We start from the raw sequence: 18379 nt of genomic DNA, 5'->3' as shown, positions 1-18379 counted from the left end.
CTTGTAGAAAAGATCCTTTTCTCCACTGCAACCTTTTGAGAATCAATTGTCTATATAAGTGTTCGTTTAGTTCTGAACTTTCTATTCTGCTCCATTATTCTACTTCCCTGTTTTACACCAACACCATACTTTCTGATTACTGTAGCTTTATAAAAAAAGTCTGAAAATCAGATAGTGTAAGTCTTCCAAATTTGTTTTTCTTGTTCAAAGTTGTTTTGGATATTTGGGATCCTTTGCATTTTCATGTGAATTTTAGAATCAGTTTTTAAATTCCTTACATCCTCTTCTGCCAAAATTCCACCCATGTCTTTGGCCATCTCCAAAGCCACATTTTCTGAAGAGGTCTCTCTAGATCCTAGGTGAAAGTAATTCCTCTTTCATCTGTGCTCCATTCACATTTCTTAATATTTGATTACATTTATTCATATTTGGCTTTATGCACTTGTCTGATCTTTCCTGCCATATAGTAAACCTCTCAAGATTAGGAATCTTGACTTGGTTCCCTCTGTCTGCTGAGAAAACTAGTTCTATGCTTTGCAGGAGTGAGCCCTGCAGTAAGAGGTATCTGCAGCACACGTCTATCTCATTGTTTGCATATTGTCAAGGAATCCTGCAGATTTGGAATTGTTTATTGATTGTTGTCTCCAAGACGGCTAGGTCTTTTTTATTTCTATTACTACTGCTGCAGTTTCAAAGAACAATGGGCTAATTATTTTCCAAATATGAAAACATACTGTAATTGAGTTGTGATGCAAATTATGTGCTGCTGTGTCTTAAAAACCTGCTTAGTGTTCACAGGCCCCTTCACTCATGGAACTTTTGGGAGAATGACATATCCTTAGAGATAACACTGCTGACTTTGGCGACTTGAGCAGCAGTATCTGAACTCACTCCTGCTGTTTTTCCAGTGTCCCCTCTAGCCCTCCTCCAGCCCTCCATGCCCGAACCTGCAGTTCTGCCCTCGAAATGCCTATTACTTCTCAGGAAGACTTCCCTATGAAACATAATCATATCCTTCTTGTGGGGACATTCAGTCCAGTGACCTGACAGCAGGGGAAAATGTTTAGTCTGCTCTTGGTAGAGCCTAAACTCTTCCATACTTATTAGAAGCAAATCCAATGAGGAAACTGTGTTGGCATCTAACAAATCAGCATAAATGTCTGATGAGGAAGATCAGCTTCCCCATCCCACTCAGGCGTCATGTTGGTGTGACACTCACCATGGCTAACATTTTCTCCTGTGTGCAATGTAAGTTTCAAGACATTATGAATGGCTTTTTGTTTTTCTTCCTTGGTCTTTCCACATTCACTGTGTCTGGTGAGATTATATGAATCCTGCTTATTTTCAGCCCAGCACTTACCCTTTTTAAAGGATCACGTGTTTAAAAGGCTAGTGGACAATTTGTTAGAAGATAGAAATCCTTAGATTTTGGTCCTAGAGTTGAATCTTGGTTAGGGGTGAATGAAAATTCCCATTAAAATTTTAAATTCAGTGTTACAAAGTTTTAAAAATAGTTAAATATTAGCCAATTCCATTAAACACTTTAGCAGTTATTTACTTTTAATCCTGTTTCTGGGGCAATTTTGCAATGATTCCCTCCCTTTGTTGATTCCCTCTTTGTCAGAATCCTTGAGAGGCCCCTGTCATCACTGTCAGTATCATCATCATCATCATCATGGAACTGATTCCTCTGGAAGATTCTAGGAAAATAAACAGATGGGTGGGGTTATGTGTAGGTCAATGTGTGCATATACAATAAGAACAGTTATCAGACATTAGATGCAAGATATCCATTTTATTTAGAGAAGAATGTGGTCATGAAATCCTGATGTGGTGAATGAAGGAAGCAGTGGGAACAGGATAGTCAGTGGAAAGGAGGAGGAAGTGAGCTGAAGCGGGGAGCATAGATCCTTGGTTAGCCGATCATCAAATTGGTGTGAATGAGGGGAGTGTGGTGGCAGAATCATGTTCCTCCCCTGCCACAGGTTAGCCAACAGTGACATGTTTCTGTACATGGCAAAAGGGATGACAGATATATTAGGAGAAATATCTTAGAGGATTTCTGTATTCTAAATTCTCTATTAGCCTTTTAAACCCATGATACATTATTAAAGTTTAGTGGAGGGCCACAAATAAAAAGGATTCATATAATCTCACCACACATACTGAAGGTAGAAAGACTAAGGAAGAAAAACAAAAAGTCATTCATAAGTGCCTTGAACCTTAAATTGCTCATGGGAGGAAATGTCACACAAGGTGAGTGTCACAGCCACATACATAATGCCTGAATGGGAGGGGAGAAGGGGATCCTGAGATGAGACAATAGGGTGAGTAGCCTGGATTGTCCAGGTGGGCCCAATGTAATCACAGGGGTCTTTAAAATGGAGGACATAGCCCAGCTGAGTTTAAAATCAGAGGGAGGTGTAGCCATGGAGCAGTGTTCAGAAAGGCTGCTGGCCATGAAAATGGAGGAAGTCGTGGGACACAAGCTAAGGAAGGTGGGTGACCTCTGGAAACTGGAAAAAAAAAACAAAAACGAGGAAACATTCTCTTCTAGATCCTCTAGAAGGAAGGAACCCTGCTGGCAACTTGAATTTAGCTCAATGAGAACTGTGTTGGATCTCTGACCTCCACAGCCATAAGCTGATAAATCTGTGCTGGTTTAAGCTGTTAAGCTTATGGAAGTTTGTTACAGTGGTAATAGAAAAATAACATAGTGAGCGGTAGTGTAAGGGATTAAAGTTCTAGGCTGGGGTGTGGAGAGGATTCTGACATTTACACCTAAAAAACAACCAGGTGCAGTGGAAAGGTGTTTTAAGGAAGACCTACCTGGCAGGGCTGTTAATAGGACTGTTTGGTGTGAGGAGAGCATTGGAGTAGAGGAATCAAATAAATCTCTACCAGAAAAATAAGGAATAAAATATAACAGTGCTTCAGTGTTAGTGGATGCAGGAATGGAAATGGGCAGAGAGATATAAACATTACTTTGAAATTAGCTACAGGTTTGATGATTGCATGTTGGGGAGAGTTAGCCGATGTGTGGACTGAATGTTTGCATCCCCTCAAAATCCATATGTCAAAACCCCATCTCCCAGGGTGATGGTATTGGGAGGCGGGGCCTTTGGGAAGTGATTACTAGGATAAAATAAGGTCATGAGAGTAGAGCCCTCATGAATGGGATTAGTGCCCTTATAAAGGGCCCCAGATTGCTTGCTTCTCTCTGGCCCATGAAGATAGTGGGAAGACAGCCATCTTCGAGACATGAAGGCTATCATCTCCCAGATGCATTGACCTCAGCCTCCAAAACTTAAGGAACATGCTGGTTGTTTAAGCCACCCGGCCCATGGTAATTTGTTACAGCATCCCAGACTGACGAAGACAGTGGAGAATGCCTCTGAGTTTGACACTGATTGCCTGGAGAATGCTGAAACCCAGGGAAGTGGGCAGCACAGACGTTTACTCATTTAATCCTGGCAACACGGTACGAGATAGAGTCTACATATTCCTCGCTATTTAAAAGGGAAGGAAAAAGAGGCACAAATAACAACAACAACAACAACAACAACAACAACAACAACAACAACAACAACAATTTTTCCAAGATTCACACAGAACCCCTGGAGGCAGAGTGAGAATTTATACTCAGGCAGGCTGACCCCAGAGCCCCTGCTCATAACTACTAAGTCAGATCACCTTGCTTATGTGGATCAATTTTTTTCAAGTGTGATATGAGGGTACTGTGTCCAGTAACTTATAATTTCAAAATAACTCACTGTAAGGGAATCATTAGTCGCAGGCATTGCAAACCACAGGAAGCTAGACATACAAAAATAACTCGTTAGGGCAAGATAACCAATAATGTTTTTAAATATTATACTTGCTGTACCTTTGCAATAAAATGTGTATTTATAATTCTGTCTGGCTACAGAATAACTTCATAATCCTGAATGTGGCTGGTGGCTCCCATGGTGGACAGCACGGGCCTAGAGAATTTAAGTGACTTGTCCAGCCTCGCCCAGGAAGCTAGTGGTGGGATCAGAGCTATAGGTTGGGACTTTTCCTTCCTATCCAACAAGTCCCTCATGGAGGCTTAGAAGCTTCTCCTTTGGTGCCCAGCTGTCTATCCGTACTTATGACATCTTGTCAGGTGTCCCAGCCTGCTCCTGAACATAAGCCAGTAACAACATTCTGCTCTTTTCTGGCCAGGTAATACATTCTAGCAACTTCCATTGACTTCTTGGCATCAGTTCTTACCTGGAAGGGTAGTGGCTAGAGATGCAAATGTGTCCACATGACAGGGTTTTCATAAACATAGCAGGAGTTGTCAAGAGAAGAAAACGTCAGGAAGACGAGTGGAAGCAGGTCATTTAATATACCAAATGGGTACTTTCAATGTATGTTTGTGTTTCCAAGTCCAGACTTGTTCTGCTCGTGCATTACAGGCCAATAAATCGGGAGACCAGGTTTTGGGGCAAGAAATAGCGACTTTAATTTGGAAACCCAGCTGAGAAGATGGAAGTCTAATGTCCTGGAAAACCATCTCCCAAAGTCAGAATTCAGGCTCTTTTTATATTAAAAAGGGGAAGCAGGAATGCTTGGTTGTTGCAAACTTGGTTTATGAATTCTTTGTTGTTAGAGTCTTTTGTTCTTGCAGCTCTTCGCCTGGGTCAGATCCGTGTAAACCTCCAACAAACAAATGTTATTTTCTATTCTGTAACATGTTATCTTTATATGAATGGAAAAGTGTTAATATCCTTTAAAGTCAGAGCCTTGAGAATAGGGTCTCCTGTATATTTCAGGCTCTAGGCAACATTGTTTTACAAAAGGTGCAGAACCAACAAGACTAAACCTAGGAAACAGGGCACAGGGTTAAACTCAAAAGAACAGATCTAACATGGAGTCAGATTTGTTCTTTCCTATTTCAGTAGTGCCATGGAGAAGGCACTTTGGGCAGCTTGTTGTAGGGTCCTGGAGGCTTTCTCTCTCAGCCTCTGGGCGCCTCTATTGCAAACCCTTCATAGCTGTCTGGCCTGCTGGAAAACCACTCCGACTGTTTTGCACGGAAGATGTGTCCTGTTTATAACTCATCTCTACTCCTTGGAAAACAACTCAAGAAAAACTCAGTTGGTTTTCCACCAGCCCTGGGCAGGGGTGAGGGATAGCATGTTATTATTTTATAAAATAAAAATAAAAATAAAAATAATAAAAGAAGTCTTAAAACAGCACTGGGCACATAGGAGAGAGTCAATAAATGTTTCCTGGCTTAAATTAAAAGTGATGGCACAGTGATTCTATGGCTGCTGTATTTGCTGTGCTAGTTACTCCTTTGTTCCATTACAATTTTTTTTAACTGAAAAAGAAATACATGCATATGGTTAAAAAAATCTCAAACAGAGCACAAAAATACACAAGTGAAAGAAGTTTTCCCTCATCCCCTGTTCTTCCAGCCGTCCCTGGAGATGCCACTGTTTACTATCCTTTGTGTGCTTTTCCAGATATGCTGTGCACATTCCCACCTATGTATGTAAATTCCTTTAAACTTTTACTTATTTTTAACTTAAAGGGGTTTAAATCCTCAAGTGCCTTCTGCCCGGGTAATAGAAAAGAACAAATCTGACTCCATACTAGATCTTTTCCTTTGACTTTAACCCTGTGCTCTGTCTCCTAGGCTTCATCTTGCTTGTGAAACAATGTTGCCTAGAGCCTGAAATATACAGGAGAGCCTATTCTGAAGGCTCTGACTTTTAAGGATATTTAACACTTTTCCATTCATATAAAGATAACAAGTTGCAGAATAGAAAATAACGTTTGTTTTGTTGGAGGTTTACAGAGATATGACCCAGGCAGATAGCTGCAAGAACAAAGGATTCTAACAAAAAAGAATTCCTACACCAAGAAGTTTGCTACAACCAAGCACGTAGGAAAGGAGCCTGAATTCTGACTTGGGGAGATGGTTTTCCAGGACATTAGTTTGCCATCAAGGTCTACAAAAACTTGCTATTCCATGCCCCAACACCTAGTCTCTGAACTTATTGGCCTGTCCTGCACTGAGGAGAATGAATTTGGACTCGGTAACACTCTTATCTACCTAGCAAGCTGGGCACTGGAACTGAGGACAGCTCTCCCACACCCAGGGACCTACTGTGAGCCCTTGATGGTTCCACTAGGGTGGGGTGTGGTTTACTCAGGAGGGATGGGGACTATGCACCAACACTTAGGCAGTCTGCTCCGTCTGGGGCTCTGATCTTGTACTTCCCGCTCCCCGCCAGCCCAACAACTGGGACAGTGGAGCTAAGGCAGAGATCAGTGCCTGCCTGTTTCCCAGCGTGTAAAAGGGGAATATGTACTCTTCCCAAGGTAGTTCTGAGCGACAACACCCGCGGGTGCTTGGGTCCCAGAGCAACAAGAAACCCAGCTCCGCGTGGGGCAACAGGTGTGATTCCCGTAGGGGTTCTGCAGAGGCCTCGGCTGGAGGGCTGGACCAGGGAGGTAAAATTTGAGCTGCGGGCCTTGAAGTGTTAGAGAAGGGTACAGAGGCAGGACTGCCGCCTGTTTCGGGGTGCCCCCAGATGTAAAGCTTTTTCTCTCCATCTCTGCTACTCCCCTCCCCCTCCAGATCCCTCCCTTCTCTGTGCACCTCCTGTCCATCTGTCTCCCTCCACTTTTCCCCTCCTCCCCTCCTCCCCCATCTTCTCCCTCCCTCACTTCCCCAGCTTCTCTCACAGAACCCAGAGGATCGCTGGCCCTCCTGCGCATGCGCAGTCAGTGCCAGCTGGACCGCGGGTTGGAAGCTCCAGCTCCGAGCCGGGGATCGGCCCCAAAGTCTTCTCAGCTCTGTCGCCCGGTAAGCCTTTAGCTCCTGCCCGGTGCCGGGGCCTCCGGCTGTGGAAGTGCAAGGTGGCGGGCTCACGGGAAATGTTCAGGCGGCTGCGGGAGGGCGGTCCGAGTGTCACAGCCAGCGAGGGCGCGAGTCAGCGTGTGTTCAGCTAAATTGCTCAGGCCAGGCCCCTCTACACCGGCACCCCGGCCACAGCTGTCCAGGTCCAGGTGTGCACCTGCCGCCTCTCGCCCCAGCCGGGCTCCCCTCAGTCCACGGCTGGCGTCCCCTTCCCCTCTCCCGCCCGCGAGTCCTCTCCTCCCGGGCTTCCTCTCCTCGGCCGCCGGCCCGTCCCCGCCCCTGGGAGGGCTGTGTCCCGGGCGGGCGGGGTCTGCGGACCCGGACGGGGGCGGGCGGCTGGGGCTGGGGCTGGGGCTGGCCTCCGAGCGGGGCTGCAGCCCGCGTCCCCAACCCCCCGCTTTCCCTGCCCCGTGACCCTGGGGCTGCCCTCCTCTCCCTTTCCAGCTCCCTCAGGACTAGGTCAGCGGCGTGGGTGCTGCTCCCCGGGCTGAGAGCCTCAGGCTGTAAAGCCCAGCTTCTCCTGGTGGAGTCGGCAAAAGGGAGCGTCAGTGCTAAGGAAGCTTCCGTCTCCTCCCTCAGTGTTTCTGCCCCAGGCAAGTTCCTTGAACACTTTCAGGTGTTATGATGGCGGTGCCTGTTGATGTCACGTGTTTTTATAGTGAGAGGGATTACAGTGTTGAAAGCAGGGCTTGGTTCAGTTAAAAATGAGCTGAAGACATGAGTCTGTGACATCCTCCAGGCTTCCCTCTCCCAGGGTGAAACGTGTGACTGTCGATTTTAGAAAGATAGTTACAGTCCCTAACTAGTCCAGCCCAGCTAGAGTGTGTTAACAGGAACAGCACCACCAGAGGCATTGGAGACCTAGGGACATTGCAGTCCTAAAGAGCTCTTGGCACAGTTTGGTTTGGTTTGGTTTTTTGTTTTTCTTTAATTGTGCGGCAGACTAGTTGTATAGAGGGGAAAATAATTGTCCAGAAATATTTTTTTCATATAACAGCTTTATTGTGATATTGTTCACATACCATGAATTCCATCCATTTAAATGGTACAATTCAGCAGCTTTTAGCATATTCACAGTGCTGCAACCATTATTATTCCAGAACTGTTTTCATCACTTCAGAAAGAACAGTGGAAATCAATGACCTATCCACCCTTCACCAGTGGTGGTTCTAAAGAAGTTTCTTGGCTGTTCCTGACCATAAATTAACTTGCTACATTCCATGAAACATCTGGTAGGAATTCTAATCAGAATTGCATTGAATCTGTCTATCAAAACAGGAAGAATTAATATCTTTATGGCATAAATTTCTTCTAACCATGAATATATATGAGACCTGTATCTTTTCATCTGTCCAGAGCCTGGCCCATGGGAAGTCCTCACTAATTTTTGGGCTTGTGAATGATGAGATTCTATACATTGTTAATTGCAAATGTAGCCTTTCACAGAAGAGAAAAGTAACCTCAGTGAAGCCAAGTGAATCTCTGATGGTCAGAAAGGGTGATAGTCAGCGCTGGAGTGATCCAGTGGACTTGCTGCTTGCAGCCAGAATTCTCCACCACCTACAGCTACGGGGATTACAGTGTTCTTTTATTTTTTTAATGACTTGCTCTTATTTTTCTAATTATTTTTTATTGAAGTGTAGTTAACTTACAATGTTAGTTTCAGGTGTACAGCAGAGATTCAGTTATAAACATATTCATATATATATACATATGTTTTAGATTGTTTTTAGTACAACTCATTACAAGAACATGAATATAGTTCCCTGTGCTATATAGCAGGTCCTTGTCATTTATTTTATATTTATTAATGTGTATCTGTTAATCCCCCCTTTCCTGCCTGCTAAACACAGTTTATTTCTATGTCCATGAGTCCATTTCTAGCAGCACCATTTTTCCTAGTTAATAGTATGCTTTTTGGCTGCTTTCAGTTTCAGTAATTCCATCTTATCTGTGGGCGTTTTTCTTCTGGTGGGCCTCTATGTGGTTTGCACACGTGGTAATAGAGATCTGTATTTGGGAGAACTCGAGGCCTCAGTGTAGTTCCTGGTACAGAGTGCCCACTGAGCTGATGCATGAACTTGGGAAAAAGCATAGTAAATGTTGGAATTTCCACTATGGTTGAGAATTCCAGGTTTCTATAACCTCTCTAGCCCACCTTAATGTTGGCTGCACCCATACTGGGTAATTTGGTGGAACTCCATGGTATGGTGATGTAGAGACAGGGCCTTGTATGCTTCTTATCTTTCCTTTTTCTAACACTCATTCTCCTGGGCCTCCCAGATCCTCCCACAGCAGTGCCCATGGCTGGCTTGGTGCTGCACTCAGGCAATATTTGTTAATAAGGCCCTTTCCTCATCTCTTCTGAGCCTCCGTTTCCTTCTCTGCACAATGAGACCGTAGACTAGATAAGTCCTTTTCAGTTTCTTTTAAAGCCATGTTTCCTTTGAGAAACAGAAAATGCAAATCTCTCCTCCCATTCCAACCCTTTAGATTTTGATATGTCCTCCAAGGAGTGACATAGTTCTTTGTGGAAAACTGATGTGATTGTGATTCCAGGTGGCACAGAAAAGACTCTTCAGAGATTTATTGCAGGGAAAGGGCAGGAAAGGGGCAGTATGTCACACTTTCTAGTGTGAGCAATGGAGCAGGGGATTGGGTTTAAATACGGTGTCTGATGTGGCCTCTCTCTAATCTTGCACAATGTGATAAACCTCTCTCCCTCAGTTTCTTCATGTGTCAAGTTGGGGTGATAGTATTTTAGGGTTTTTGTGAAACATTATACACATAATCCATTTGTGTCTCGGTAGAAACAAGAGCTGCTAGGGAGTCAGTGATTTCTTTAAAAAAAAAAAAATCTTGTCCATAGCACTCTGTCTGTGTGTATTTTGAAGTTCCTGGAGGGTGAGTGTTGAAACTAAAGTCCATCGTGGGACAGGTGGCCCATGGTCCTCTGTGCCCCAGATTGCCCCCTCCTCCCCAGTCCTCTTCCTCTCAGTCCAGGATGAAGTTCCCTAGTAGATTTACACAGAGTTCTTGTGGAAATGGCTTTTCATTTTATTGTTTCACCAAGAAGGGCTGCCATCATGATCTCTGTGGTCAGGTTTTGCTGACCTGAAGGCTATGCAATTGGGGGTTTCTATTTAATAAAAAGAAAAAAAATTACAAATACAAACTTAGACCTAGGGTGGTGACAGGGGCTCTTGGAAGTGGGGAACATTAGCTTTGTTAGCTTCAGGTGCAGTGGCCCCTGGCCACGAGGACCCATCCTCGTGCTCTGAAGTTGGAGGGACCAGTGGGTTCAGTGGGAAATTTAACTGAGTGTATCTCATGGTCTAGGGATTGTCCTATTTGTGCTGTGTGTTCCTTATTTGAGACAGTGAGCTCATTTAACCTCAATAGCCTCTTTAAAAAATTAGACTTTTAATTTTGTGATGTAATGTAGATTCCCATGTAGTTGTAAGAGATAATATGGAGAGGGCCTATGGACCCTTTGCCCAATTTTCCTTAATGGTTCAATCTTGCAAAATTCGGGTACAATTCATTACTGACTCACTAACCCTTTGAGGTTTGTGTTATTGCCCTCATTTCTATTCATGATTAAACTGGGGCTTAGAGAAGCACACAGGCCTGCCCAGGTCACCCACATGGTTAGTGTAGAGTCGGGTGTAACGTGGGCTTGGGATTTCCAGGCAGTACCATTATGATGGTCTGTGGCAGGGAGCAGCATTCACTTTGCTTGTTTATTCATTCATTCAACAAACATTTATTGAGTAACCTCTGTGTATCAGATGCCTTCATAGGGTTATCAGATTCTTCAGCAATACTGAGAATCAGGTAATGTTTTCTTTTTTTTAATCTGAGGAAATTAGCTCTGAGAGGTTATAATCCCCCCCAAATGTAATATAGCTCATAAAGGAGGGATAGTAAATTTGTACAGTCCCCCCTTTTTATGCAGGTTGTAACCTAGGCATTTTACATTTGCAAACTTCCATAATCCAGATGTATTCTTGTAAGGCAAGGATTTTTTTTTAATTGAAGTATAGTCAAGTTTACAATGTTGTGTCAAATGCAAGGTGTTTTTTGAATTTTGAGTTAAATAATATTTTTTGAGGAGGGTAATTAGGTTTGTTTATTTGTTTCACTTTTTAAAATGAGGTACTGGGGATTAAACACAGGACCTCGTACTTGCTAAGCACGTGCTCTACCACTGAACTGTACCCTCCTCCCCAAGGCAAGTTATCTTATCCATTATTCTGCAGCTTAGGAGTTCAAATAAATTGGATAGAAATCCAGATGTTTTGATCCCACTGTGGTTCTTTTCTTTATATTCTGCTTAAAGGGGTGTGGAAAGCAGTTCCTTTGTTCATTTCTTTATTCAGCAGTTTTGAGCACTGTCTTTGCATCAGGGTTTGGCTAGGTGCTTGGAACAGAAAACAAGAAATGACCCTGCTCTGCAGGGGCAGGAAGCCTAGACCAAAAGCTGGGTAATGTGATCCGACCTACAGTAGCCATGTGCAGACACTGAGGACAAACTGTACCCCCGTCTTTGCTTGGGCTTCCCTTGCCTTCTGGCTGGTACACACCAGGTCACCGCAACCCAGAGGGGCCCACAGCCCACAGCAGAGTAAGTATATCGATCTCCTCTCCCCTCTCGGCAGGGGCTGCAACATGAGCATCCCTGACTACGTGCAGTGCGCTGAGAACGACCAGATTCTCCCCGTGGTGATCCAAGCCGTTGGGATCATCTCAGAGGAGAATTTCTTTTGCATCTATAAGCGAATCACCTTGGTGAGCCAGATCAGCCCGTGCGGCTCCCAGTGGGCACTCTGTATCCACTACAGGCACCACTATGCACCCGAGAATGGGTGGAGAAACTTCCAGACCCACAGCAATGTAGTGGGCCTTGTCACCATTACCGATTGCCTCTCGGCCAAGGCTTTCGAGAAGCTCCACGTGCAGAGGAGCTGTATGGCACCTCGATAATGACTCTTAGCTCTTTGTCTTTGTGCTGCATGGGGAGGTGGCCGAGCAGACACGCACAGACGTGGCCTTCAATCTACGAGGACTGCAGGCTGGTGAAGAGGATCGAGGACTTCACTGAGTCACTCTTCATCATGCTCAAGTCCAAGTGGCTGGATAGGGCCCCCAACAAGTCTGGGGACAAGATCCACCTCCTCTGAACCTTGTTTGAGAAGGAGGACTTCATGGGACTGGACACAGTCAGCAGGTACGTCTATCTGGAGGCCCGGCCACCCTGGCTGTGTGCCGGATTGCTTCCCTACATCCAGGAAGGGATCAGCAAGGAAGAGGGCTGTCTTGTAGCCAAGGGTGGAGGGAGGTGCAGCCCGCCGGTTTACAGACATTTAAAAGTGAATCCGCCTTTGTTTCAGAGAGATCCTTTTAGGGTTATTGTGGACACTTACTCCAGCTTTTCAGCCAGGACCCCTGGTGGGACCCCTGGAGTTGCTGTCCAATAGAGTAGCCACAGCCACTGATGCTAGGAGCGCTGGGGAGGAGGCTGGTCTGAGCTGACATGTGCTGTAGGTCAAATGCACATCAGATGCTGAGACTTATCTAGTAAAAGGAATGTAATCTACCTTGTTACTTTCTATATTGATTACATGTCAAAATGATAGTATTTTACATACAGTAGAATAAGTAAGATCTGTTCTTAAAATCAGTTTCTAGTATTTGTTTTTTGTTTGTTTATTTCTTTGTTTACTTTTTAAATGTGGCAACTGGGAAACTTTCTTTACATGGATCTCATTTCATTACTGTTGGGCAGCCTGTCCTGGGACAGTCTTATCCCTTTGCTTATAGATGAGATGCTGAATCCCGAGATGCAGAACGAGGCTCTGGTTGAGCTGGGGATGGAGCCGGTGTCTCCTGCCTCCCAGGCCCAGCACCTGCACGGCTCAGGCCCTCTCTTCATGCTAGACAGTCACCATGCCAGGTTAGGACATCAGTAACACCGCCAGGGACTTCCGAATGAACTCCTTATGCAGGAAAAGGCATGTCACGGAGTATGGGACAGAGCAGGGAAAGGTTCATCTTCACTTTGTCCCTGTGATTATGTCAAAGGACTCACTTTTCCTTGAAAGTGCAGACGAGCTATTCTGGGCTACCTACCCCCGCACCTTCTGCTCTGTTTCCCCTTGTGTCCATCGTGCTGTCCCTCGGGCAGGAGAGGTTGAGATGCCTTTGCCGAGAGGTGGTCCCCCTTTGCTGCGGAGAGTGAGGGAAGTTGTGTCCCCCCGGCCTACGGCCTCGGGCCTTCAGTCTGGAGAGCACTCATGGCGGTCTCACTGGTGACGGTCAGAGCTCCTAGCACGTGCAGCCGGGTCAGCTGTGGAGGCGGTGATCTGTGATTCTTGAACTTACCTAAGATCAGATCCTAATTTCTGGTTGTTGGTCAGTTGGAGGAGAAGGTGCCAGAGAATTGATAAAAAGAAAGTCCAGACCAGCCCTGTGAGTGAGAGGCACAGGGGACCCGAGTCCCACCTGCGTGTGGTGCCTGGCGAACTCTGCATGAATTTTCAGTTCCTCCCCGGACATTCCTCTATGGCTTAAGGAAGGGGCAAGGCATGTCGTGGCAATGATCTGTACTTGTCCTCACACGGCCCTGCTGATCTACATGTCCCGCACTCCCCTTCTGCTCCTTGGAGATGAGGTGGCAGGTTTAGGAGCCTGGGCACTGCTGAAGGCACAGCTGCCAGCACCGGGCTTCTCCCAGACTGGCTCCGTTCACCTCACCTGTCACCTCCTGCTGAGCCCCCAGGCATTAGTCCAGGTAGGTGCATCGGTGCAACGTAAGCAGGGACCAACTTCTCCCCCTGGACAGACTGCTGCGTGAGCAGTGGAAGCCTGGAGCCATGCCCCAGCCCCATGGCCAGTGCTTCCTCTATTGTCATAGGAGGCACTGGTGACATTTTTGCTCAGCAACTGCTTGTCTCTGAGTCTGTAGACCCACCGGAGAATGCCAGCTTGTTTTTGCCTTTTCAAGTCTGTCCTTGGGATTTGACAGAGTAGTTGGATGTGTGCTTAGCCCATAGTGTTTGACACTGTCACCATTGTTTACCCAGAACCTCGTGTACCAGGCATGGTTCTCGGCATCAAAATACAGCAGCGCATTAAACCTCCCTCCTGGTGGGTCTGTCTGTTTTGGTACAAAAAGCACCCAGCCAGCATCTGAACGTCAGTGAGATAACGCGGCCAGTGAGCTCGGGTCAAGCACGTTCTTCTCCAGTCACTTTTACTCCATTGTTCCTTTTACTATTCCACAGTCATTAATTTATAAAACAATGTTTGGTGCAGGAGCAGAGTCTTATCCTCTCCTGCTACTCTTGGTGGGAGTGAGTAAAACTGTCCAGCCTGAAATGCGACCACATTTTGTAGCTCAAAACCTGCCTAGACGCATGTAGGTGGAGTTTTGGTTTGGGGCTCTTACCACTTTGATGTCCCCTGGCAGCGCCACTCCCCACAGGACCCTGCCTTCCCTGGAGCATGAGGTGAGGGTGGGTCTCACCGTCCCCACGTCCCTGTCCTCATCACACTCACGTAAGATCTTGTACAGGCTGTCAAAGTCATTTTTGTTCTTGTGTGTTTCTAATTTTCACTTGTTCCTCTTTTCCTTTTTCTCTTGTACTGCCCTGTGAGCATGTTGTTGCGTCTGAAAAGGTGGGCTGTGCACACCCTGCATTGGAAATAGCTAGATCGCCCTCCGTGCTGTCTCCATCGCTTTAAAAAGCAAAAACTTAACAGCTGCCTTGATCCATGTATTATCCTAGTCATCTTTTTATTTTCTAATTTTTTGGAATATTTGCTTTGTTAGTACATCACCCACTTGTGTTTGATACCTGTTAAAATCCTTGCTTTTAGGAACCTGTTTGGTCTTCCTTATATTTGGTGACAAATGAGCCCTTATTAAATTTGTTTGTTTTGAAGAAGTGAGATGCGAATTGATTTAGGAGGCTGCTTAGGGATTCTTTTCATGGAGTATTTAAACTTGGAATGTCAAAGTCTGCAGCACCTTGCTCGATTCCTGCTTTTACACAAAAGTGCTCAGCATGCGGTTCCTGGCTGTTGCTGTGTGACGTGCGTGATGGCGCTTCCTGGCCGGCGGTCACTGGTGAGGAAGTGGCCGGCTCGGGGGTGATCAGGTGCAGGGGACGCTGTTGGAGGAAGCAGTCACTTTTTTTTTTTTGCATTCAACTTCCCCGTGCCATTTACTTTAGTTTGCCTTCATAAAGGGGCAGTATCGGGTCTAAAATCCATGCCACTCTTTTGTTCCCTTTACGAGGCTGTTTTTTCTGAGTATCAGGACAACTTGGCCTTCTCCGAAGAGGCTGACTCACCTGGATCTGGTGGACAAACGGACCGCTAAAGGGGACCGTATGTTCCAGTCTGCTTCATCCAGTGGGCATTCAGAGCCTGGTCTGTGTTTTGCCTCAGCAGCCGTGCAGGCCTCCCTGTACAGGCCTTTACTTTTAACCCACGTTGGCAGTAAATGGCTGACTCTGTCTGTTGCAGATGACGTCCACCACTGACGGCCGTGTCGTTAGTTTTCGATAGTGAGACCCCAACACCCCAGTCAGCTGTGAAGGGAGATGCTTTGGCCGACCTAGGACCTTGTATTCTCACCCCTACCATGGTTCATCTCACCCGGGGGAAGGGTTTGGCCACCACCATCATGCTGACCATGAGGCCTTGTTCCTCCTTTCATGCTCTGGTCCAAATGTCAACACTGCGTTTTTCACTGACTTGGTCTTGCTTGAGACAGGCCAGAATTTATGAAAGAGTCCACCACATTCTGGGTGGGGAACAGAACAGAAATAAGTGTCGCAAATAGAAGGAGTCTAGGCTGTCCGGGTTGGCAAATGCAGGCTGGGATCTGTGATGGCTGGGCTGTGCCCTGGACACAGGCCTTTCCCGTGGCTCCTGAGAGCCCAGGGGTCAGAGTGAGAACAGCCTTGCCTGGGTTCCTCCATTCTCTTCTGCTCACTGGCAGGTGTGTCTGCTAATTAGGAGCTCCCCCAGACCTCGGGTCCTTCAAAGCTCAGACCATGGACGAACCTTGAGTCCCTTCTCCTGGGCCTCCTGTGTGAGAATCCAGTGCCTTCTGAGGTGACCAGCGGCAGGAGATGCCTCCTCCTCCAGGGAGCACCATTCGGAGGACTGTGACTCACTGCACCATGCTGTGAGCTTATGGGGTGACGGCCATGGTCCCTGCAGAACCAGACTTGAGATGGGCTTAGCAATGGAAATAACAGGACTGATTCCAGGGCAGGGCTGGTGGGAGGGAACAGGGGATATTGAATGTGACCTCAAACACCTAGGTGGGTGATGGTTCTGTTAGTTAAATGGGGAGCCTGGGAGGTACCTGCCAGGAATCGAATTCCAGAGTAAATGGTGGACATGAGGCATTTTTAAGATGCCATTTGTCATCCAAGTTAGGACTTCAAAGAGGCACTCGGGTCTATGAGCCTGGGGCTCAGGTGAAGGTGCCGGACTAGAGATACACGTTGGGATTTGTCCTTCTTAGCTGGAGTTCACAGCCTTACATGTGGGTTAGCTCTTCTCAAGAGGTGCAGACTGAGGCTGAGGGAGGGCAGGGCTGTGCCTCGGTTGGAGGAAAGCCCAGACAATGCAGCTTTGGTGTGTCAGTCAGTGGCATTTGGGATTTTCAGAGCAATGCCATTTATCCTTAAAGGGCCGGGTGGTGGGCAGGGCCAGCCAGGATGAAATATAAAGGGAGGGTCGTGGCCACGTGTGCGTCTTGGGAAGATGCAGAGGCTTCAGGGTCCGGGAGGGGAGACTCCTCAGAAGCTGGAGTTGGAGTGGGGAGTGGGGAGAAGGTAGTCACACTTACCTGTGACGGTGGGAAGGAGTCCTAGGGAGTCCCGACCCTACCGGACTCTCTTTCCCATGAACAGAAGGCAATTAGACAGAGGATCTGAGATGAAAAGGGATGGGTGCTGTGAGGGGAGCCAACCTGGAGAATGGTGCTTGGACAGTTCTGGAATAGTCTTCCTGCAAAATAGAGTTAAAAAAAACACAGACTCTAAAGAATATTGACAGTAACTGAGGAGGAGGCAGTTTTTCTGGCCTCCTAAGGGTAAGTCATGTATACGGGGATACACAGAAGAATCGGGCAGTCTCTTGCGGGGGCTTGATCCTTACCAGAGGCAACAGTGCAAGTTTAAAGGGGGAGAAGGGCAGCGGAGGGAAACTAGACAGGCCCCGTGTCAGGTACCAGTCGGCCGCCCTATTTGCGTGTTGCATTCACATCCATGCCTCCCAGGTGGTCGGTGGCAGCCCCCTTTTGCAGATTGGGAAGCCTTCTCAGAGGGGTTAAGGAATTGGTCCATTTAGCAGCTAGTAAATGCTGTAGCAGGATTCAAGCAGGGCCTTCTCAGACTTAAAGGGCATGTTTTCTCTACTAATTCCGGTACCTCCCTGTTGTAACTGGAATGGTGAAGTGGGTCAGTTTTGGAGCCTTTCAGAAAATGTGCAATTTAAGTGCCTCAGGACTGTTTCACAAAGCTCAGTGTTCTTTGATTGTTCAGAAGCACCGCAGTGCTTTACGCCCCACAGATGTAAGGTCTTACTCCTTTGACAATGACGTGGTTGCAAATTACGTACAGGTGCAAAACCAGACTTAGCAGCTTCTGAAGGGAAACTCTCCAGTTCTTCCTTAATCCTCTGTATTCGGCGGGATGTAACCTGCTGCAGCGTAAGCCTGAGCTCTCCGTATGGATTGAGGGTTTGATAACCAATGTTAACATAAAACTGTCAGATGGAGAAAATCGACGTTGGCAATTTATTTTTGGGTTTCATTAGACAAGGTGCACTATCGGTTAATGGCCCATATAACGTATGAAATTGAGTACAGAACATTGCATTTCTTACTTTCTACTTAGAACTGTGTTCCATTGTAAGGTTGTCTGCTTTGAAAATTCAGCTCAGCCACTAGGGCTCCTGTCAGTGTGTTGGTGTGATTGCATTTACACAGTGCATGTAATCTGGGCTTCCTCAACCCCAAACACTCCAGTGCAGAATCATGGGCTGTAGCAATCACTTAGTTATACAAATACTTCTGAAACTATATGATTCCAAAAAAAAAAAAAAAAAAAAGGAGAGAGAGAGATTGCCTTTATCAAAGTTCCTTTGGAATTAAACTGCAAACTGTTGTTGAGCAGTTCTGGCTTCCTTTATATATGAATATATACATTTCTTTGCATGTAACTTGGTTTTTGGACTAGAACACCAAGCTCTTGCTTTCCATGAGCCACAAAAATCATAGCCAAATGACACACATATGAAACATTTTATTCATTTTTTCTGAGAAAGAATCCTTAAATTTGGAACTTGGGCTGTGATTTTGCTTTTAGCTCTTCCCTACCCTCTTGTCGTCTCACTCCTATTTCCCATGTGGCCTCCAAGATGTCATGGTCTCAAAGGAGTGGGTGGACAAACACC

At 46.2% G+C, this 18379-nt stretch overlaps 1 protein-coding gene and 1 long non-coding RNA gene across 6 annotated transcripts in view; one reads left to right on the top strand and one right to left on the bottom strand.

The window, feature by feature from the left end:
• The window catches only part of LOC116662473, a 52208-nt gene that overhangs the window by 6489 nt on the left and 27340 nt on the right, over positions 1-18379 (top strand). For 2 of the 5 annotated variants that reach the window (XM_032476185.1, XM_032476184.1), the window contains exon 1: positions 11563-12128. Coding sequence is in view for 1 of the 5 variants with exons in the window: in XM_032476191.1 (XP_032332082.1) it covers positions 6617-6844; positions 8345-8469; positions 11560-11884 (678 nt within the window). In the remaining 4 variants the exon portion in view is untranslated. Of the gene's footprint in view, positions 1-6616; positions 6845-8344; positions 8470-11559; positions 12129-13545; positions 13692-18379 lie in introns of those variants that run through there. The other 3 variants (XM_032476188.1, XM_032476187.1, XM_032476191.1) reach the window with 2 other exon arrangements.
• Positions 3187-4733, bottom strand: LOC116662476. The gene is made up of 2 exons (XR_004318437.1): positions 4255-4733; positions 3187-3816 (listed from the first exon to the last, which is right to left on the bottom strand). It is a non-coding gene; the product is annotated as an uncharacterized LOC116662476 (long non-coding RNA).

The sequence above is a fragment of the Camelus ferus genome, unplaced genomic scaffold, assembly GCF_009834535.1.
Source record: "Camelus ferus isolate YT-003-E unplaced genomic scaffold, BCGSAC_Cfer_1.0 contig1495, whole genome shotgun sequence".
In the NCBI taxonomy this organism is placed as follows: domain Eukaryota; kingdom Metazoa; phylum Chordata; class Mammalia; order Artiodactyla; family Camelidae; genus Camelus; species Camelus ferus.
Note: the sequence above shows the minus strand (reverse complement) of the source record. Positions and strands in the feature narration are given on the sequence as shown.